The sequence below is a fragment of the Chelon labrosus genome (genome assembly GCF_963514085.1).
Source record: "Chelon labrosus genome assembly, chromosome: 2".
NCBI classification, from domain to species: Eukaryota; Metazoa; Chordata; class Actinopteri; order Mugiliformes; family Mugilidae; genus Chelon; species Chelon labrosus.
The window spans coordinates 11487200-11511236 of record NC_140338.1 but is presented as its reverse complement, the minus strand read 5'-3'; the positions used below and the strand labels follow the sequence as shown (position 1 = coordinate 11511236).

At 46.7% G+C, this 24037-nt stretch overlaps 1 protein-coding gene across 1 annotated transcript in view; it reads right to left on the bottom strand.

The window, feature by feature from the left end:
- The window catches only part of pcdh7a (protocadherin 7a), a 45597-nt gene extending 23754 nt beyond the window's left edge, over positions 1-21843 (bottom strand). The window contains exons 1-4 of the mRNA XM_084566654.1: positions 21273-21843; positions 19163-21114; positions 16387-17548; positions 10483-11262 (exon numbers count right to left, since the gene is read on the bottom strand). Of these exons, the coding sequence (XP_084422780.1) occupies positions 10483-11262; positions 16387-17548; positions 19163-20586 (3366 nt within the window). The 5' untranslated portion in view covers positions 20587-21114; positions 21273-21843. The remainder of the gene's footprint in view (positions 1-10482; positions 11263-16386; positions 17549-19162; positions 21115-21272) is intronic.
- Between the last annotated feature and the right edge of the window lie 2194 nt (positions 21844-24037).

Here is a 24037-nt window from a genome sequence, read left to right as displayed (position 1 = left end):
TTCCAAACCGTCTCAGGTTGTCGGCTCAGATGTGAGCATTCTTTTATCCAGCCAATTAGGGGTTGCTATTTCATCCCCATGGAAACCTGTTTGGGGCCCTAATTGGCAGATGGATTTGCATGACTTTGATTACAATTTTTTTTTTTTAAAGGCGCTTGCATTCAAGTTTGTGCATATGTCAATCTAAGTAACGTTCAATGAAAGGAAGTTGTTTTGTATTCCCTTTTGCCTCGAGTGCTGTTATAGTTTCCATCTTCACAATATCGCCGTATTTCTGAAACGGGAGAGGAGAGCCTCTTAAATTATGTATGTCTGATTTGTACCTGTGCAGTGTTGACCCATTAAGAGCCAGCTTTATGGTAATGCTGTGCAATTACTGCGCTGTATTAGGAGCAAGCCATTGATTTGAAGTTTTAGTTGGATTCATCAAAGGTCGGTTTGTTTGGTTTGGGAGAGTCTGTGTTTGGGGGGGAAAAGAAAATCATGTTAGTTATTAATTTTTAATGTCCATGGGAGCAAGTTAAAACTGATATGAGCACACGGCCCGAGCATGTGAGTGTGTATCACAAACTAATGTAATGGCTTGGTTTTGAAGATGCCGAGTAGCTCAGGTGCATCTGTCCGTCTGTGTGTCTGTGTATACGTGAGTGTGTTTGTGTGGGCATCTTCATCTATCCATCTATTTCGGACATGAACAGGCAAGTGGGACTAAACAAGGATCAAAGACACGCACGCATACACTCGTATATGCATGCACACATACATTGGGAGAGGTTGGGGTCAGTGGTATAATATGGAGCATCGCTGCAGGCAGAGGCCTGCCCACTCAGATTTATGTAACTCCTTCAATAGGGCAGGTAGAAAGCTCTTATTTCTTTGTCTCTCTCTCTCTCTCGCTCTCTCTCTCACACACACACACACCCATACACACACCAAAATAGCCTGAAGAGTCTGAGCTGGCTTTACTCTCACTGAAGTTCCTTCCCCTCCTCTCCTCTCTGGTCTTCTTCTAACCCTAGACCCAAATACCTCATTTCTATCCTTTTCATTTCATCTCCTCCTTCACTATCCCCCATCCGTATTCCATCCCTAGGCGATAGCTATGAACGCATTCTCATTCCGTAGCTTCACATCTCCCCCTACCACTCACTGAACCATTGCCTGTTCTTCCAGCTACTTCATTTCTCTTCACCTGCCTACCCAAATCTCCAGCCACTCATCCGCCACCGTCCTCCTCCCTCTCTCTCCTAAGCCCTGGGTACTGACCAGGATTTTCTTTTCTCCTCTTCTGCCCATTCTCTGCCTCTTCCTCTGTTCTCCTTTCTCTTCCGCTATCTCCATCTCGATCTTCCGATTTATCCGTCTTCCACCAACAATCCTTAAACAGATGGCTACACTTAGCCTGGAGCGAAAACATTGGCTTCGGACTACAGCGCTACCAGGGCCAGTCTTTTCTGCACTCACGCAAGATCTAATAAGCAGATATCCGTCGAGAAATGTGCTCAGATTCGCCGGTAGCAAAAATGCATAAACCATATTGCACAGTGCAGATATTCACACTTGAGGCTTGTTCCTTGGTAGCATGCTTAATTTTATCCAATCAGGAGGAGAAAAAAAAAAAGGAAATGAAGAGCCGACTTTAACCACGGTCTAAAAAAAGAAGAAAAGGCGGAGAGGAAAATGGAGAGGGTTGTTAAGAGCCATTTGTAAAATTTAAAGAAACTATTAAGTGTTATGGAAAAAAGAAGTTTGGAACCATTAAAAACACGTTTTGAAAAGATGGATCCAGATGGAGAGTGATGAAAAGAGATGAAACCACTTAGGGAGAACAGAGAGATCAATCAGGAGGAAGACAGACGGAGGAGGATGTGGTTGTGTGCGTATGGGGGGGGATGGGGTGGCAGACAGACATTAGGGATGGAGGATTGGAAAGAGATGCTTTTTTTATTGGACGAGTTACACGGCACTGATTTCAAAAGGAGACAGTGCATACTTAATAATAATCATTTCATATTGATGGGATCGAGTTCTTGCTTGTCACCTTTGTTTTGCAAGTTTGCATCCGCAGCTTGTTTCGAGAGCCGGGACGTGACTGCATTCCTTTTTTTTTTCAGTTTTCACATACCTTAATTGCTCTGAGCTTTATTTTTGTCATACAGCTAGAAACTATTCATAAAACTTCATAAAACTACTTCCAGCATCTTTTAAAACGATGTTTTGTCAGTCCACAAATAAAATCACTGTCTCAAAAACACCAAGCTGCCGCCTGCAACATCCAATAGCAAAGCAGGCAAAATTAATCGACTCGCTCCGGCTTGATTCAGTTTGAGCTGACTCAGTCCAACTCCAGTTTCAAACAATTGGAATCATCCAATTTGGCCGACTTGGGCTCAGTCCAATTCAGTTCAGTTCAAATATCCGTTCATGTCAATTTAATTCAGATCATCTCAATACATCTTAATACTGATGAAATAGATTTTTGCTTGTCACCTTTATTTTGTTAAGTTTGTATCTGTAAAGTCTGTTTTGAGAGTTGGGACGTGCCTGCATTTCTTTTATTTGTGTGTAATCTAATACTAATCCATGCGTATATCTTAAAGGGGAACTACTGTTTTTTACAACCTGGACCTTATTTCTGGCATAAAATACGATCGTTTACTCACCCATATAACTTTTGTGTAATCTGTATTCCTTCGGGAGATAATTAGATCAGCGTATATCCATATAGTGGGAGTGACTGGGGCACCGAAACACAGCCTCTAAATAACGCATTATCTGCCGCGAATCTATTGGATGATGATAACAGCTAACTCCGGACTCAACGGGGAATAGCACTAGCGTACAATAACAAAATATTGGTGAAATGAACGAGTTTTGTGGCATATAATGTGTTATTTAGAGGCTGTGTTTCGGTGCCCCAGTCACTCCCACTACATGGATACATGTTGATCTAATTACCTCCCAAAGGAATACAAATTACACAAAGGTTATATGGGTGAGTAAACGATCGTATTTTTTGCCAGAGATAAGGTCCAGGTTGAAAAAAAATTTGTTCCCCTTTAATTGCTTCAAGTTTAGATTGGTCACACAGCTAGAAACTATTTCCAGCATCGACGTCTATATATTGTCAGTCCACAATTACAATCAGTGCCTCACACACCGAGGTGCTGCCTGCAACATCCAATAGCAAAGCAGACAAAATGAATCGACTCGCTCCGGCTTGATTCAGTTTGAGCTGACTCAGTCCAACTCCAGTTTCAAACAATTGGAATTATCAAGTCCAGTCCATTTTTTTTGCTTGTCACCTTTGTTTTGCAAGTTTGTATGTGCAGTTTGTTTTGAGAGATCGGATATGCCGGGATTTCTTTTTTTCCTGTGTAATCTAATACTAATCCATGCATATACCTTAATTGCTCCAGGCTTAGATTGGTCATACAGCTAGAAACTTCATAAAACTATTTCCAGCATCGACGTCGATATTTTGTCAGTCCACATATAAAATCAGTGACTCGCACATCAAGCCGACGCCTGCAACATCCAAAAGCAAATTTAATCACATCGACTCGCTCCGGCTTGATTCAGTTTGAGTTGACTCAGTCCAACTCCAGTTCCAAACAATCGGAATTATCCAATTTGGCCGACTTGGGCTCAGTCCAATTCAATTCAAATATCCATTCAAGTCGATATCATTCAGACCAACTCAATACCACTTAATGCACTGAAGATTCTTTTGTGTAGGTGGATAAAACCAGTCACGGGGGCTACTAAGCAGCCTAGAATCCATGTCTAGTGTGAGAAAGAGCGCTTTTGTTTAGCAATATTGGGCAAAATTGCTCAACCCACAGACAGCCATTAAGGTAATGCTGGAAGGCAGATGAGCTCAATGCCGAGCAGTACAATGCAGAGCAGAGTCTTCAAGAAGCAAATAAAAGGAAGCATCTCAGCGAGGGGCTTGCTATGTAGGTCTTTGTGTGTGCTCGCGCGCACGCGTGTGTGTGTGTGTCAGGGAGTTAAGATGGAGTGTGTTTGTAGGCCTCGTGGATGTGTGTGATTCTAGGAGACAGAGTGTGCCTGGGCTTGTGCTCGTGATTCGATCCGGAGGGAATGGAAGACGAACCTGATGTAAGAGATGGAAAACTTTCCTATCCGCTTGTGTGTCGTCATATTCTCATCAAACTTCATTTGCTCGCCGCGGAAAGTGTATATGCATAAGGATCTGGGAGGGTGTGTAATTATGTGCTATTATGTCCACACACACACACGCACACAAGAGGGCGTCTCGGTGGGCACGTCTGCATGCGTTACAATCACAAGTCTGGTGGTGTCTGCCGCGTGTGTCCATGCCTCAGCTTGCCTGTGTGGGTGAGTGTGTGTGTGTGTGTGGGTATGACATTCCTGCCATTTCACAGAGAAGTTGAAACAAAAGCTGAAGGGAGGAGTTGTTAACACAGTAACATTATCAGCCGAACAGCCTGTCTGTATTATCTCGTGCGGTAAACAGCTAAGACAGACGGGGGACTTCCAATCACATTCCAGCTCTGTGCGACCTTGATGTGAAAGGAAACAGACAATCTCTCTCCTTTTGCCTCCCACAATCGCCTTCCCTCTGATTCCCTCCTCTCTTTGTCTTTCTGTCCCAGACTCCCTCAAATGGAAACGCAACTTTTATTTAATAATTCGGCGAGGATGTTCCACTGACTTTTGTTCCACGGCCACCCTGAACCTAACCTTCATCGCTACATGTCTCTCTTCACCTGGTCATTATTTGGATCTCAAGCCACGAGCAAAACATCCTTTCTGAGGTCTCATCTTCGTCCCACTGGGGACATTAGGACGTGCGCTTCGTCTACATTGGCCACTTTGTGAAAGCAGCATGTCAGCACAGCAGCAGTGCTGCAGTCCTCCGTCATTTTGTGTTAAGCCGCAGCACTGCTGTGCAATCTAAAAAGTTCGGAACGGGACTCGTGCCCAAATACACCGTCACTAAATAAAAAATAAATAAATAAAAACCTATTAAATGGACCTTGAGTTAAGAGCGGCTGGTTTCCTTTAGGCTTGCACGAATGCAGTCATTCAAATTTTAGTGCAGAACTAAGCAGCTACACAGCTTTGAAGTGAATCTGAAGCACAGATTAAATTAACACTAAAAGAGTTATCTTTATGATCCACTTTCTGCAAAGGTATCAATTGATTCAATCGTTTTGCAAGAGTAGAACAAACGTTTTTTCCCCCCCATGTTTGTAATGACCTAAAGTGATAATTTATGACAGGTGAGGCCCACCAGTCGTACCTAATAATGCTCACATCTGGCTATTACTTTAAAGGGCTCTTTGAGACCTCAAGAATAAATCTGCCAAGTGCAAAGTGCGGCACGACTTGTGGTCAGTAAATGTTGCTGCATGTTTCTGCTGCAGGTCCACATAGCACTGCTCCACAACAGGTCAAGAACACTGCCCATAGCTGGTCAGTTCATGCAATATAACGCTTTTTTGTTTTTTAAAGTCTTCGCTTGTGCTAAATTGAACACAAATCTATACAAAAAAAAAGGCTCAGATTGTGAGTGCGAAGCTGGACAGCGGATGTGAAAGCACCTTCAAACGCAGAGTATTTATATCCATAGGATCCTGGTTGAGCAGAAAATCAATGTTTACAGGATAAGCACGTGCTCCCATTCCAGGACGGAGCATCGAACAGAAACACACATCTGTCTCTGTTTCCCAGTAACGTCTGAGCCTTTCTTCATCTCCTCTCATCGTTTATGCTTCTCTCACTCCGTTTCACTCCATTCTGTCTGGCTCGTGTTCCCTCTCTGATGTCCGCCGCCTTGCGCTTTGCGCCTCGCACCCCGTCCCTGTCCCCCTCCCCTCGCTCTTTGCCGCCGGGTCAGTAGATCAGCTTTCAGTCTGGCTCGTCGGACGATCCCCGCTTTGGTTACCTGGTCCTTCTCACCTCTCGCTTACCCCCACCTCCTCGCCCCTCGAGCATATGGCAGGCTGCGTGGCCTGAACTCGCCGCGGCTTTAATAAACACATCAGCGCGCAGGTATCACCGTGACAGAGGTCACGGGTCGGTTACAGTGTTCGAGCGTAACCGAGAGAAAGATGGAGTGGAGAGCGTGTGCGTTTCTTCTCGCTTTATTTATTTTTTTTTCCAGTCGACAGTCCTGTCACCTCTGTGACCCAAATGCACGCCACATGTTATCACAGGAGGCGTACGTGTGGATGAATTCGTGCGGCATGCTTGAGCGCGTGTGAGTCTATGACAGACGCTCATCATATTTAATCCAGTGGGGATTTTGTTGAAATGAAAAGCTGCTTTTCAATTTTATAATCCCGTATACCTAATCTGTCCGCCCGCCCGCCTGCGCCCGTCCATACAGTCCAATTAGACCAAGAACAAGACTGGCCGGATGAGTCCTGCTCGCCGCAAACTCGCAGCCCGTCCCCGCTGTGCGCCAAAACACTGAGGAGCCCCCGTGTCGTGAGAGCCAAGCGTTGACCTTCACCGAGAGCTGCAGGATTGTGCAATGCAGGAAGAAAAAAAAAAAATGCGCCGTCAACCCACCTGTTTCCACTGTTCCACTGCAGTCTTGGCCTTGTTAACGGGGCATTGATTGGATTTGGACTGAACCCGTGTGTGTGTGCGTCTGGTTCGATTCAGCCTTTGTGGCACCGCGCCCTCGCCCGCCCCCGCACACACCCACCCCCGCTGGGTCCAGAGAGAGAGAGAGACAGAGCGAGAGAGAAAGTGCTCGCTAGAGTAAAAGAAGTGGCACTAGTAAAAATGCTGAGTTGATTCTTTCCCAGAGGTCAGCGCGGCTCGTGGAAGACACAAAGGTAGCGGTGGGTGGAGTGTTGAGAAGTATGGCCCCGGCATATGGCAAAGAAAGTTGGTAGACGGACAGAAAGGAACAAAGGGTGAGAGTCAAAAGGGGAAGTAGAAAAGAAAGTGCAAAATAAGACAAACTTAACTTGCGTAAATACTCGGTTTTGTGACCTTTGTTGTGGTCGTGTGAGGGCAGCAGGCAGGAAAAACAGTTTCATGGTCGGAGTGTGTGTGTGTTATGCGTGTGTGGTATTAGTTGGAGGGTAGAACGAGGCCACTTTGCCCATATTGACTGCAGTGCCATGTGACTGCTGTGATCATTAATGTGTCCTGATGCCAACGGGTATCCTGATGACCCACATCTCAGCAGTCCACTCTCACTCTTTGGCTGCCACCCAAACCAGACCTCTTTCTCTCTCTCGCTCACTCTCTCTCTCTCGCTCGCTCACCCACTTTCCTCTCGCCTCTCCCTACTTGGATGCACGTCGTACTCCAAACCTCCTCCCTTCCACTCTCTCCATTAGAACTTGGTACCGAACTCCTATACTTTTCTGGCGCTGACCGAAATGTGCCTGCGGCGCCGCGAGTTCAAAACCGGCGAAGCGCCGAAGTTTGGCGGCGAATGCACGGTCAGATCTGTACACTTAGTTTCTCATCCATTAATCATGTGTTTGCTTGTTTAAGACTACATTTTGCTTGAACTTTTTACAGAAACATACTTTTATCCCTCAAAGTAAAAAAAAAAAAGTAAAATTTCTGAAAAACTACCTCACCGGGGCCTGTCGGGTGAATGTTTTGCAAATTTCCCACACCGTGGTATAAATAAAGGATTATCTTATCTTATCAAAATAATTTCAAATAATAGCCACACTCTTTCATTCGGTCTATTTTTGACATTCTTCCTTTTATTGTTTCATACAAACTTTATGTCTCTTGCACATATCTTTACACATTGCTTTCCCTTAAAGGGGAACTACTGTTTTTTACAACCTGGACCTTATTTCTGGCATAAAATACGGTCGTTTACTCACCCATATAACTTTTCTGTCATTCGTAGTCGTTCAGGAGATATTTAGATCTGCATATATCCATATAGTGGGAGTGACTGGGGCACCGAAACGCAGCCTCTAAATAACGGTTCGCCAACAACCTCAGAATTGGAAAAATATTCAGCCATGTTGCAAAAAACTAGCAGTAGCAAATTACAGGTAAACAAGCAGACTGTGGCGAGTGCGTGAAATATTGGCGAAATGAACGAGTTTCGCGGCAGATAATGTGTGATTTAGAGGCTGTGTTTCGGTGCCCCATTCACTCCCACTATATGGATATACGCAGATCTAAGTATCTCCCGAACGATTGCAAACTCAAAAGTTATATGGGTGAGTAAACAATCGTATTTTATGCCAGAAAAAAGGTCCAGGTTGTAAAAAAACAGTAGTTCCCCTTTACGCCCTTACCCCACATTCTTATAGATAAGATATCCTTCCCTTCTTCACTGTCTTTTCAACTTGTCGATTCTAAATCTCATCTACGACGCCTATTTCTGCATTACTCTCATTTTTCCATTAGGTTTTTTTTTTCATATTCTGGGCACCGTAGTTGGTCTGCTGATGTGCTGACTTCAAATGAACAGTTTTTAATGTTTTCACTGACCCAGTAAAGTAGCTTTGAAAACCCCCCCTCCCCATCTCATTTACTCCTCCTTTCTCCCCTCCTAACCTTCCATAATTCTCTCCCACTCAACGATCTAATGCTCTTCCAATTTCTGTTGGCGCCCCGCTTCCTACATTTGTCGCATCCCTGCCACCTTTCACTCCCCGAGTCTATCTCTCACTGGCACTCACGTATAAAATGCATATGCCTTCGCGAAAATAAGCAGTCCCCCGAGCCCCTGTGACAGGCACCCACCAACACAAACCTGCTCATGTCGCCAAACTGTTGGAGTTAACAAATTCTGACATGTACGCGAGCGCAGCCACGCATGAGCGCCCAAAGTCTTAGCGCGCACGCACGCACGCTCACTGAGTGGTGTATGAAACCGCTGGCTGTTGGATATTTTGGGGGAGGGTTCTGGTGGAGAGGGGGCGGCCCACCCCACTGCAGCAGAGGAGTTAATTACCGCATACGATCAATAATTCATTAAGCTGTCAGATTGTGTGTCTGCATGGCTCTCTATGTGTGCTGGCATGTTTTGAGTGCACGTTAGCATGAACACCAAACTCTCCAAGTAAGCATTTTCTTTCCCAGGGAATGGCAGATTAAGAGGATTGACTCCGTAATGGATTAACCTCTGGAGTTGGTGTGCTCATGCGGATGTGTGCGTGTTGAGCAGGATCAGAGAGTCCGTGTATGAATTGATTAGCCTAAGAAGCTCCTCTTCTTCCCTTTTAATGACCACATCAGCACTTTTTCACCACGGGGAGGATAAATGTGGAGCTGTCTGTCAGGGAAATGAGACACCGCCCCTTTAAGAAGGGCTCGCTGTCACTCAAATATCACTCTTGGGAGCACTCCCCTGGGACCACAGAGACCCTGCTGTGTCAGTGTGTCTACGATGATAGATGGTGCCTGGATTTGTGCATTAGCGCGTGTGTTTGTGTGTGTGTTGGTGTAGGGTAGCGGGGTGAGTGACCGTCCCTGTGCAGAATTTATTTGTCAGCAGGACTCCAGCTTTCAAATGTACCTTCCTAAATGAACTCCATTATCCATGGAACTGATATTGTTTAACATAAACATATGAGCTAAATGGGGCGGCACAGTGGCGTGGTGGTTAGCACTGATGCCTCACAGCAAGAAGGTTCCGGGTTCGATTTCCAGGCTGACTGGGGCCTTTCTGTGTGGAGTTTGCATGTTCTCCCTGTGTCTGCGTGGGTTCTCTCCGGGTACTCCGGCTTCCTCCCACCGTCCAAAGACATGCTCATTAGGTTTATTGGTGATCCTAAACTGGCCTTAGGTGTGCGTGTGAATGGTTGTCTGTCTCTCTGTGTTAGACCGTCTCATGCCCCCCCGCTTCCCTTCACAGGACAAGCGGTTACAGAAGATGAATGAATGAATGATATGTGCTAAATGGCATAACGTTAACAGCTTGACAAGGCAAGCAGAAAAGGAAAATGACCAATTACCCTGCTGGAAGCATCTATATTCGCCCACTCCGTCTGTGTCTTTACGCCAACTGAACTCCTCAGGGGTTCATGTATGTGGTCCCACACATACACATGCATGTGTACACAAATGCACGTTCACATATTGTTTGGCTACAGTGTGGGCCTGACTCATGTGCCTCGCAGTAGATCGAGCTACACAGAGGACTGATGTTTGACACTGAGATCACACACGCTCTGACAGCGTGGCACCGTCACACCGCTCATAGGCTTAGCATGCTGACACAGACGCGTGTACACGCCGGCACACACACACTCGCATGACAGCTACTTTGTGCAGATAAAATAGCGTTTAGACATTAGCGGCAGGGTGCGCCGCACAGTGTGCCAGCAGATGTGTAAATACGAAGACATGAAGGCGAGGTGGAGGAGGAGACGGAGATCAGAAGCCACGGAGAAGACAAAGAGGCAGAGAGTCAGAAAGAGCTGATTAAAGAAAGAGGTCAACACTATATTGAAGACCCGCAGAATCAGAGTTAATTTGCAGAGCTCCTACCTGTTTGCTGTACTTGTTTGCAGTCTGGCAGCCATAGTCTGAGCACTGGTCAGATCCCAGGGACATGGCGTCTGCGTTGCCGCTGCCTCCACTACTGCTGCTGCTGGAGCCAGCGCTCCCCACGCATCCACCACTGCCCACGAAGGTGTTGGACGGAGGCAGCTCCTGGACCGCCTGGTGCTTCTTTCCCTCTGCCGGAGGCGAGTGAGGCTCTAGGTTCACTGCAGGGAGAGGGGAGCTGGATTTGTAGTGCCTCGCAAAATCAGGGCTCGACTGGTGCCTCCTGCCGCCGCTCATCCGCGGGCTGCCGGGGTCACCGTCCACGGCGCAGTAACGGGCTGCCACGCGTTCACTGGCGCTGCTCAGGTCTTCCTCGTCGTCGTCATTGACGTGGCGGCGCAGCCCGTTGACCGTGACGATGCCGCTGTACAGCGACCTGTCCGATTTCCCTCCTCCAGCTCCACCACCGCCGCTCCCATTGCGCTTGTCCCGTCGAGGTTTGCGCCCGCGGTCAGACCCCCCGCCGCGGCAGGCCTGTGGTTGGGCCCCAGATGTGCCGAAGAAGTCTTCCTCTGGCTCCTTCTTACCGGCCTCGTAGCCGTTCTTGCCCTGAGCGCCGCACTGCCGCGCCGTGACTACAAGAAGAATAACCAGGATGACCGCCGCGGCTCCCGCCAGGACGCCGATGGCTACGCTGAGCCGCTGTTTCCCTAATGCCCGCTCACTGTCTGGGTCCCCGGCAATGTCCAGTGATAGTGGAGCCATCAGGCTTCGGGCCACCTGGGGTGGGAGGCGGAGAGGAGAGAGATAAGAGAGAGAGAGAAGAAACAGAGTAAAAAAAGAGAAAAATCATCAGTAAGAAAAAGAGTCCAGATCAGCGACTGTAAAAGATGACACAGTGGGTGTGAGCCACAGAGAAACATCAAACAGCATCTTCATCTTAATTAAACTCTTCACTATGTTTTAGTACGGGAGCTTCTCCATTATTCCCTGACTTATCGTGTCACTAAATATATAATTGCTCTTGCTTCCCAGTTGCAGCATTTCGAGTTGCGCCTGTAATTCCCCACTTGTGATGCCGCATCATCTGATCTGCCGCGGCGCAGGAAATGCCAAGGCTCACACAGTTTACGGCTGACTGAAGGAATAAAACTTTAGACACAGGTCAGGGCCTGTTAGAAGTGAGAAGGAAGGGAGGGAAAGCAGTCGATAAATGTGGAAAATAAAGGCGAGAGACACGCCATGTCGACATCCTCAGAACACAGACACATTTTCTGTCTCATCAATGAACAATGTCTCTATTATAAATGATAGCGTAGGCGTGGATTTGTTAAGGATTTGCTACCACAATTTTTGCACAGAGAATTTGATGGATAGACAAATAGAAGGCTACTGTAAATATGTGTGCTCTGTGGAATAATTTTTAGATGCTTGTTTCTTTTTGTCTCTTTAGGATCTTGAGTTTCTTACGGTCGACGTGAGGATTTTTGTTGTTGTTGTTGTTGTGGTTCCTGCAAGGCAAAGCCATGCTAATCCACATTAAATTATTCAATGAATATGATTTGATAATCTAAATTATACAGAATTAAATACATCTTACATGTAAAAAAGGTTTATATTTGTGTTTTTAAGACAGGAGCAACAATATTGCTCCATTACGGTCGACTGTGGGCAGTCATACAAACGCCCACGCACACATGCTCTGTGCTTGAACACTAATAAAAGGATCATTACAAGAAAGTGGGTTATGCTGAAGCACAAATGCAGCCATTACTGGTTATGGAGGTCTGCTCGACAGGAGACAATGAGGCTGCAGAGTTCTCGTCTGCAGGCCCCCGGCTGGTAACGCGGGGCGGGAGTCTGAGGATAGGTAATCAATAAACGGCAACTTTGCCGGGGGAATCATTATGCAGACGTAACACAAAATCGCACACCTACATGAGCTCACGCTGCGTCTAAGCCGTCTGTTACTGAGACATCTCATTCTGCAGCCCCGACACCTTGTCTCAGAGCTCATACGGCAATTTCTTTGGCCCGTCAAGGCTGGAAATTACAGATTCATGTAATCCCTGCCGCCTTAAGAATGGTGGGTAATAAAGCTTGCAGGAATAAATGGGAGCGAGGGAGAGAAAGAGAGAGAGAGACAGAGAAGTAAAATGTGAGCCCTGATGTTTTGAAATAGTCAAATAAAATAACCTCAGTAACTAACCTGCAGTGTCTGTAATACTGCAGAGAATTACGCTCATTCAGCTGCACTGTGTAACTTGCTTATTGCATTATCCAAGGCGAACAGCGTATACAGCTGCATTATTCACTCCCTCTTCTTGTTACCCCCAAGCTAAGAATAAGAGTGTGTTATATTTCATTGTTTCATCACCATCTATCTGCGGGTTAAGTTTCATTGTTTTTCACTGAGTTGTGTTGGTTCTATTCCATTATTCTGCTTCCACTGCAGAGGCCCTCTCTCTGCCAGGCGCCGCTCTCCCATCAGCCCCGCCGTTCTTCTTCTCCTGCCTGCCTGCCTGCCCGCAGTATTGCTTTCCATTCTCATTCTGCAGGGCATCCCTGGCAAAAGCGCGTCCCAGCACTGTCTGCTGTATTGTGCGCGAAAAAACAGAGGGAAGATAGCGACGCGGTGCCATATGTACACGCGCCGTATGACAGTGCAACAGCCAAGTTTCTGCGTTTGTGTGTGTGTTTGGGAGTCTGCGTGCAGGAATACGTGGGGGAAAAAAGAAGCATCGGACAGCCGACTCATTACAACCAATGTATAGACATCCTGCATAGACATCCAAGTGTAGGCATGCATGCAGTCGTGCGTGTACGAGCACACCCGGGACACTTCCAAGTGCACGACAGTACATGCAAACACCTTTCCCACAAACCCTCTGATGCGTCACCAAAATCCCAGTGGAAACTTGCATTCTTCTGCATGAGCTTTGTTCTGGCTGGTCTTCACATCACCATCTGTCTTTTCCACTCTCCAAGGATTCCTTCATCAGTACGTCACCGCAGATGCCAAGGCAGGGAGTTCTCCCCTCGACCACACTATTGACCCAAGCCTAGAAAGTACCTGATCTCAGACGTATCTTCAGTGCATTCCCCACTCCAGCATAGCAACAAAGAGATGCAGTCTGCTGTAACAACAGAACTTTTATATAAACATAAACCTGACTGCACTTCAGAAAAAAAGAAATAAATAAAACGCTGTTCGCGTATTATCAGCAAAAGTCTGAATCGGCTTCAGAGTGCAGCCTTTTGCTTCTGATGTACAAAGCGCCTTAAAGGACAACCGTGTCTGAAATGTGACAACCGCATTCCTCCTTCCTCCACCTCAAACTCTGCGGCAAAATATTACAGATAATTACCCCGACATGTGGCTCACCCAGTACTCTTGGATGGGAAAGAGTGGAGTAATTTTCTGCTGCGATGCTGCAGCAGCAGCAGTAGCAGCCGTTTTCGTTCCCTAATTGCATCTGGCATCCATCCACCACTCAGTTTGACTTCATTATGAGATGGAGGTATTCTCACTTCAATGACTTCTACTCAATTACTCCGCCAAGTTCCTCCCTACAATCAAACTAAACTGTGCATATTGTAATCAAAGGCGGCTTTTATACCTGCTTGGACATATAACACCCTATTGTTTGATTCAGGGGCCTCCGCCATTAAGGCAAGTTGCACTTATTTCTACCAGTCAACGCTATTGTTTCATCTCTGCCACATGCTCTGTTCTATTCCTCACCTCCCTGATTTTTCAGTTTGTTGCATTATTTGTTATCGGGTGGTCCATTTAATCGCCACTGGTCAGATCCTTCTATCTGCACCCAGCTGTTTTTATCTTTCTTTGAAAGTAGTGCAGTGGAACGCTCCGTTTTTTTTTTTTTTTTTTGGAAGCTGTCTCCGCACGAGGTGAGTCAAAACTCTCAGGCTGTGATTATAGGGGGTGTTCCATTTTTCTCTCGCTTAAAAGCATTATTTATCTTTAAGTTTCGTTCAAAACAAGGATACCCAGAGGGCACACAAAGCGCAACCTTATTGTAGTTGCTATGCAACTGTTTAGAATAGCTAGACTGACTTAACTGAAAATGAGAAATTAGCTGAAGTTTACATTATTCACTCGGAAAAATCCTATATATATACCTCAAACACATATATTCCCCAGGTGCATCTTATTTTATCCTCCTCCCACCCAGGGGAGAAACACACAACAATAAGATGCACAGTTTGCATCTTTATTTTTCCTGCTCAGGTTAGGCAACTTTTTTCTTTCCTGTGCATGTTCGGACACAAAATGACCCCGCCGGTGCTTTGACGCCTTTTCCCAGACGTGTGCCTGTTAGTTATCAGGCTGTTCTTTTCCACTTAAAAACCTCAGAGCTCTCTGGGGGTTAAACTTTACACATCATGTTGCATGTTCAGACCTGAGAGCTTGAGACGGTTTCCTCAAAGAATGTGTTGCAAGCCGGGTTTCAAGCAGGCGCTGAAGCCACAAGCTGTTAGTCTCAGAGCAAACACCGAAACCACAAACCCACTGAGATGCTTTAATTATTAGTCAATACGAGTTATTTAGTTCTCACCAGAGATGAAGTTTCAGTAATTATTACCTGCCAGCATTTATAGCTTAATTGAACATTTTAAAAGCATAATGGGAAGTTGGCTTGATTAATACACGGGCAGAGAGGAATGAGAGGTTTCCACCGGCATACCACGGCCTAAATTTGGACTCATACCGCCGTAGTTATTTCTGGTATCTCAGTAATGTCTTTGAGTCTAGTCAATTACCTCTGCACCTCGGTGCAGATCTTTCAGGCCAGCTCTGCTCTCGCTGCGAAGTCCTCTGTTCCAGAAGACCACACAGATTTAGTCGGTTATGGCAGACGCCATTAGTACACACATATTTCACATTTCCTCTGTATTGCCCGTGTCAACATTATTCATTTAAGGTTTAGAGTGGTTTAAAGATACTTCCCCCAAAGTCTGACCACTTCTGTCCTGCTCAGATCATGCTGAGCAACGCAACACAAACTCCTAAATCTCATCAATATTCAGGCTTATGGTGAAGAGACACTACTGGAGTACACTTTCTACTCAAATGTTCAAATATACTTCAACCTACTCTGTATTACAAGGCCAAAACTGGGACATACCCATCTCTCTCTCTCTCTCTCTCTCTCTCTCTCCCCCCTCTCTAACACACTTTGTCCTAATGCTGTCTCTCTCTGTATCTCACTCTCTCTCACACACACATAAACACACACACCTACAGAGACACACCTACACTCATGTGCAAACACACACACACACACACACACACGTACCTAATGCTCTCAGAGTTCAATGTACCATAAAAGGAGAACCACTTCAGTAATAACTGTTATTTTAACCACATACTCATTATAACAATGCATGCTGGACAAAGAACACACTCCAGTAGGTCCCAAACTACAAAGAAGCTGGAATTGCCAATGGCCTTCAAATGAGAAATGGGGTTCTTTATCTGGGGCAAATATAGACACGATTATTTTTTCACCGAAAAATGGGGAGAAAATTGCCACACCGTGCAGCCTGCTGAAATTGCGCATTTATCTCATTCTATCGGGAGAATAATCTTTTTACCAGTTTGGTTTAAACAGCCACAATCGGTCATTACAAGCCCCCTTCGACCGTAATGCGTTATCATTGTGGCCGTTATTTGAATAGATCAAAGGACAGTGTAATCACTGTCATTATTGGTTATGATTGCCAAATGTCTGGAACAACAGCGGTCAGCGCACACTAAAATATATGGGAGGGAGTGTGGGTTTCATTATTCTTTTTACTTAATATTTCTTTCAGTCAAGTTTGGTTCGTCTGAATGGGTGAAATCAGTTAGAAAGACGGACATGAATGCGTGAGAATTACCTGTGCATCCACCAGTGTAGCGTTAGCCAGGCTCTCGTTAATGAAGACATGCACCAGCGCAGTGGCACACAGTGAGGGGATGCCGCTGTCGTTGACTCGGACCACCAGACGATGAAGACCTCTGTGGCGCCGCTCCAGAGGCTCTGCCAGCGTGATCACTCCGTTGGTGTGGCCGATCTCAAACAGCCTGAAGGGATTTCCTCCAACTAAAGCATAGCGGAGGTCCGCATTCGGGCCCGTGTCTGAGTCCAGGGCTGTCACCGTCCTGACAATGGTGCGAGCACTGCTGGCAGGCGGCAGGAGGGTGTAGGACTCGTTGGCCGGGGAGGTGACCGAAGGGGCGTTGTCATTTTCGTCCGTGACGAAAAGTGAGACTGTGGCGGTGGCGGTTTTGCGGGGCTCTCCTCCGTCCACAGCCCGGACACGGAAGGTGTAGGTGGACAGCTTTTCGCGGTCGAACGACGCGGATGAGAATATCGTCCCTGTGTTGTTCTCGATGGAGAACACCTCGTCTCGCTCTTTCTCGCCGCCTTCCCCATCCTTCTTCTCGTCAACTCCATCCATCTCTACAAACAGGCTAAGTTCGGCATTCTCACCTTCGTCGGCGTCGGTTACAGTGACCATGCCGACCGGGCTGTTGGCGAGCAGGTTCTCTTTGACGTAGAACGTGAAGATTTCCTGAACAAACTTCGGCGGGTTGTCATTGCGGTCGGTCACCTGAACGACAACCGTCGCAGAGCCTTGCAGAGAGGGGGTTCCTTTGTCCTTAGCAATAACCCGCAGTTCATATCTCTCTCGCTGCTCGCGGTCCAGGATCCCAGTGGCACGGATATCTCCATTGTCTGCGTCGATGTAAAACGGCCCGTTGGCGGCGGAGTCCAGGGAGTATGCAATTTCTGCATTCTTACCGCTGTCTGCGTCGGTAGCCACAACAGTGACCACCCTTTCGCCAGGTGAGTTGTTCTCAGCGAAGTGGACCTCCACAACACTCTGGGCAAAGGCCGGGGCGTGGTCATTGATGTCTACCACTCGCACCATCAGCGAGCTGTTGCTGGACAGACTGGGACTGCCCGAGTCCACGGCCACAATGGTAACACTGTACTCTTTTGTGGCCTCGTAGTCCAGCAAGGCAGACGTGTGCAAGAAGAATTTTTTCTTGTTCCTGTGAAAATGATTAAGCAAGTCATTAATTCGGTAGCTATCTTAAATGGAAATAACAAAGGCCTTGTCACTAGTGTAGTAAAACAAAGCTTATAGTGATGCCCCAAATTAGCTGACCTATCAGTCACAAGGTGCTGACTGAGTAAGGGTTCTTTTGCAGGTAGTCATTATGTTAGTCTTTTCATGGGCAATGTTCAATTACATGACTTAAAAAAATTATTCCTTTTACAAAGCTCAAAACTCAAGCTGACATCCGCACATTTCTCGTGCCGTCCAACCGGCCAACGAATGATGTGTAGAGTGATTGGAAACAAAGACAAAAAGCAGAAAGAACTTCCATTTCAAAAACATTTCTGCTTGAGAATTCACTGGAACGATTAATCAACTGACAAAATTATTTGGCAATTACTAATCTTGTGTCATTTCAGCCCTAATATGCTTTCCTTTAATGCACATTAGATTTGAAGAGATTCCCCTGATCTGCAGAGAGACAATAATACCGGAGTAACTGTGACTGTGACATTTTAATTAAATCCACTTATCGATTTGCTAGAGACCTCTCATGATTATTGCTTCGAATAAATTCTTCAGGCAAGGACAGGCCTGAATTAAATACAGCAGCCAACCTCATTGCACAGGTGTCATATGTGGTAGCAGTGATATCAAGGACTTATCTGTTTCCCTCATTCTCTTGTTACACTGTCCATTCAATAGCTACAGAAAATATTCCTACCAATGACTGAACATTGACTGAGCATTGACATTTGTCGTCTGCACTCCTTGAATGGCATTATTAAAAAGTGTACAGTAAAACCCTTGACTTCGTTAATTTATGCCTCAGCTCCGCAGATTGTAAGATTGCCTAACTACTCTACTCCAAGTGGCACCACTTGAACCAAGTTTAAAAGAAATTTGCATACAAGACTTTTCTTTTCTGTGGAAAAAAGGAAATGTAAAAGCTAGCTGCTGCCAGAACTGCTTTCTGTGTGTGCAGATGTCAAGATTAGAATACATACTGTATGACTCACACAGTATGTACTGATTGCTTATGAATGGTGCCACCGGCGCCGAAATGTAGCCCATAACTGAGGATATACCAAGAGATGAGTCACAGCTTATCCCCAAATCAATGCAGTTCACAGGTAGTTCCTGTGTAATCAGTTATGGTTTACACTAGTAGATAACTGAGAACAGATTACCCAGTGCAGTGCTTATGAACAAGTGTCTGATAATCCATTTTCTTAATGAATGACAGTCAGTTGTTAGTTATTTGTTGTTTGCAACTTGCAATCAGATGCTTAATGGCACGTGTCCGAATATTATTTGATTTGTGTCTGTCTTTTAGTTAATGTTCATGTAAAGTAGTGAATGACTCTGAACTTTTATTTGAAATGCATCATTACTTTTATAAGAGCCTCACATCGCTTAGGCTTTGTGTTCCATTAAGAAAAATAGCGCGTTCCTATTCTTAGACAAGTACTGATCCAACTGTGTGTGCTTAAGAAACTTATCTAATACAGTGTTCTTGGTTCAGAGTTTTTCAGGAATAACTTATTGATATATATAAGATATTGACTCAGGATTGGTGTGAACTGTTACCATTGGTGTATCTCACCTGTCAAAGGCTTCATCTGCAGGTAGTGGTGGGAGTGCTGTTTCACCAGCTGGCTTCAGCGTGAATGGGACATCTCCTACGACTGTGCAAGTCACAGCGCCGTTCTCTCCCTGGTCCCGGTCTGACACCTGAACCAGAGCGACCGGTGTGTCCACCAGGACGTTCTCTGGCACCAACGCCGCTCCGTCTCGAACAGGAATCCGCCCGATCTTTCGGATCTCCACAACGGGGACGTTGTCGTTTTCGTCCCGGACGGCCAAAATGACCGTGGTTCGGTCGGTGCGGGGAGGCTGACCTCGGTCCCTGGCCATCACCGTGAACCTCAGCTGTGCCACTTCTTCTCTGTCGATCCTGTGCAGGACGCTCAGCCACCCGGTTGCCTCGTCCAGGCGCAGAAGTCGCCTGACGGATTCGGTGGCAGCTCCAAAGACGTACTCCACCTGCCCGTTGACTCCGATGTCGCGATCTGAGGCTCTGACCTGGAGGACAGGTGTACCTGGAGGAGCATTTTCCGCCATCTCTGCCTCATATGTAGATCTCTCGAACTGTGGGCTGTTGTCATTCACGTCTGTGATGGAAACTCGGAGCATGGCTTGCGAGGAACGTGGTGGGTTCCCTCCGTCTCGAACCTTGAGGATGAGCTCATATGAGTCTTTCAACTCTCGGTCCAATGTGCCCTTCACAATGAGCTGCGGTTGTTTCTCACCATCTGGTATATCGGCCACTTGCAGTTCAAACACAGTGCTCCGAGGTCCTCCTCCAATATCTCCACTTCTACCCCTGCGGTCTCCAAGTCCATCTACTCTACTAATGGGGTTTCCTCCTGCTGTGCGTCTCGTTGAACTTGACACAGTTGTACCATCTTGGATGAGCTCATAGCGGTCGATGCCATTACTCCCAAAATCCCTGTCTGTTGCGGTGGGAAGCAGGTAAAGGGTTCCTATTGGGCGATTCTCTTCGACCGAGAGCTGCAGAACAGGTGAGGGGAAGGAAGGTGTGTTGTCGTTGATGTCTGTTATGACAACGCGGCCTTCGAACAGGTCCACCCAGCTCTGCAGCGGACCTATCACGGACACCTCAAAATCCAAGAAGCACTCGTTTTCATCAAATATCATCTGGCACTGTGGCAGCTTCTCTCTGTCGATGCGCCGCGGGCCGGTGGTCAGCTCACCTGTCACATTGTCAATCTTGAAGAACTCCGAGCCGCTCTCCAGGGCGAAGGTGACATCCCCGCTGCCCGTGCCCGCGGTGAGGCCCAGGTCAGCGGCCACGTTGCCAATCTTGACGTCAGGCGGGCCCTCCTCCGCCACCCGGTACCGGAGAGCTGAGTCGGCACCCGGTAGCTGAGTCAGCAGCCGCAGCACCAAGACCACGAGGCTGAGAGCCTGCGCCGCGGAGGAGTGCACTGCACCAAGCCTCTGCATGGCTCCTTTCTTCCTCTCGCTCGCCTCTCTCCCCTTCCCGCTCCGTCTGCCTCCAAGCCGCGGCAGCAAGTACCTTCTTTATTGGTGTTTTGTGGGTCTGGTGTAGCTCACAGCGTGGGTGTTTGATTTATCCTTCCTTACCTTCTCACTACCGCTCGATGCGGACTGACGCCTGAGGTCCGGGGAAAAGCTCTTGCGCTCACAGCTCCACTTCAGCGGGTTTTCTCCAACTTCTACAACACTAATTCCGCTATCTTCCAGCGCTGCTCGAGCCACAACGATATAAAAAAATCCATGCTGCTGCGAAAGTAAAAAAAAAAAACTAATTCATCAGATTTTTTTTTGATTAATCCACTTCAGTCTTCCCCTCTCCTTTCTTCTTCCAAAAAAAAGCAGAGCTATCCCGTCGGCACAAGGGGAAGCTTATCAGTTCATAATGCCATTTGTAAGTTCTTTTTAATTCCAGTCACATTTGGGACGGCGGCTTTTCTCGCGTTTCTCACAGTTAGAAACTGCAATGCAGCACCACTACACAAAAGAAAGAGGGAGAGAGAGAGAGAAAAAAAAAACACACACACACTGCTCAGCTCTCCGGACGCAAATCAACCAGCATCTCCAAAGAAGAATATAAAAATCAGCAGTTTGAATAAAGTCTTTAGGATGCTGCTGGTGGATCTTTTTCTTACCTTCAGATCCAGCTGCGTTCTTCCTCTTTTTTTTTCCCTCCCCCTGCAGTGGAGCAACGTGCCAAGCAGTCGGATTCCTTTACGCAAGTTATGAGGAGAGAAGAGTGCTCTCAGGACGAGTTTTTGTAATATATATTTATATATTTTTTTTTATCTCAAAAAGAAGGGAAATTAGAGCCTCTCTTGGTGGGCTGACTGGGGAAATCCCGACATCAGCATCAGTACGGCATAATCCTGTGCAGCCCGTGCTCGGGATGGATGCCTTGGTGATGGACCGAGCGTAGATGCGTCTTTTTCCAAGAGTCCCGCATTCTCTCTCTCTCTCACTCACTCCTCCACATGCGCCTCCTCCTCCTCTGGCTCTTTTTTTTTTTTTTTTTTTCTCTCCTCTCACCTGCACTGCTCGGGACTGCTGCTGCTGCTGCCTCCGGTCTCTAGCGATGCTGCAGTCTCTCTCTCTCTCTCTCTCTCTCTCTCTCTCTCTCTCCTCTACTGCAACATTTTCCCCGGCCGCGTAACTCGATCGCTGAGCTGTAACGGGAGAGGCAGCAGAGGCGGTGTTGGGTCGCTCTGTGTGTATGTCGGTTACCGGGGACGGACCCCCCCCCCCCCCTCCCACCCCCCCATCCTCCTGTCATATAGGAAGATTAAATGGCCCGGTGTCCCGGCCGCTGACAGCTCCTGGTGGGGGGAAATATCTTTATTCACATATTCATACAAGAGGACAAAGAGGGACGGGAAGAAAAGAGTGTGATCCCTGATTCAACACAGCCCGGTGCTCAGTCATATTTCTGCTGGTGCAGCTTTTTTTTTTTTTTTTCTTTTTTTAATACCAGGGCAAGTGTAGAAAGCTTCATTCATTCTTTTCAGAGAAGGCAGAGATTGTCACATAATGGGACATTGCTGTAATATTTATGGCCTGCGGTATGCCTAGAAAGCATTCCTCGCACACTATTCCCTTACTGCAACTATTATGGACAGATAAATAAACAAATACAAATATAACTTTTTCTGTTTCATAGCTTTTTATTTTTTTTTATATATATAGACATTTTTTTTCCCCACCTCTCACTTTCTCACAAACGTGCACAGCACTCGCACGCACGGCGCTGCGAGGATGCTGTCTCTCGGCGGACCGACCTGCTCGGTGAGGAGCGCAATGCAGCATCGGTCTGCTGCTATTGAACACTACCGGGGTTTCCACGCTGCCGCTCTGTTAAACCGCCTCTGCATCTCTAATTTTCAAGCCAGTCAGGTCGTTGCAGGCACCAACCAACCAACCAGGCTGCCCGGCCCGCGAGAAGAAGGGAGTTCCCCCTAACATAATGTTATTGACGGAGAGCGCGCCGCGCAAAAGCCATTAGTGAACAGTTTATGGCTGGCAGACAGTAAACAAAGACTGACAAACTGCAGAGAGGGGGTCACATATTCTTGTTTCACCCTCTGCCCCCCCTCTTTCCCTCCATCTCTCAGCTGCACCAAGAAGTGTGTGCCTGTGTGTTTGTTTGTGTGCTCGTAAGCCCAAGTGCTTAACATTTCAGAGGCATCGGCACGCGCCTGCTCCAAGCGCACTCACGCCCTCTATCGTTCCACCCAAGTGGGCTTTTATTTTTCCACCCCGAAATCAATCGAGGATTTCGCCCTGCGGATCTGCTGGTGCATGCATCTGCATTCATAACAACTTTAGAGGGAGTCACTGAGAAAAGCAGCTTAGAGGAGTAAAAACAACAACAACAACAACAAAAAGATATGCATGTGTGCTTGTGTGCAGTCTTGCTGCCTGGGTCAGGTCAGATCACTTTTACTTTAACTGATTTAGGAAGATTGAGATTTGACCCAGTGAAAGAATAATAATTAAAAAAAAAATCTAATCGAAACCTGTTGGTCTGAGCATGCTGTTATATCCAACCCATTAAGATATAATTGAGCATGAATCCTCTTTCATCAGCAAATGAACTGCGGCTTCAATTTGCATATTGAATGAAAAGTGAACTGTTTGTGTGTGTGTGTGTGTGTGCCTGCGTGCACACCGCGCTCGTGTGTGTTCCCGTTAAAGACGGGATGTTCTTTGGAGAAACACGCCTGGGTTGTCATCCACTATAGCCCGAAGGCCCAATCTACTGCTTGTGCCGCCACCACTAAAGAAGATCACAGCTTTGCGCGTCCTGTGGTCCGCGAGTGCGAAAAGAAAAGAGCGCTCGACAGCATTTGGCAGCAACAAATGATTTTCAAGTGAAGTATGGATCACATTTACTCGATAGCCCGCAGACAAACAGATCAATGGGCTGGTTTGGAATAAATGAGCGAGGACATACTTTATAACTGCTTTCATTCAGATTTCACTGATATCCGTCCAGAATTGAGACATACTGTAGCTCTGGCTAAGTTGAAACATAACCACCCCTTAAAAGGTTCATCGCATTTGCTGCAGTGCACTTATTTATTACAATATCCTTGTTTTTTCCCCTCACCTTTCTCCATACAAATTACCGCATAAATGAGCATTGCTAACTGCTTATTGATTGCTGGTCTTAGACTTGAGAGGTTGTCTGGTGACACAACACTAATTGCAGTGTATTTGTGACAGGTTTGATGCTTTGAGCAATGCCTTATACGACACTAGTGGAACACTTGTTCTATTCTCGGAAAGCTCTACAAAAAAGGCCTGAGTCACTGCCACTGTGACCTAAGTGGTCACAAGGCCTTTTAAGAATCTTGCATTGACTCACCTGAATCATTTTGCAGACCACACTTGACCCTGTGCA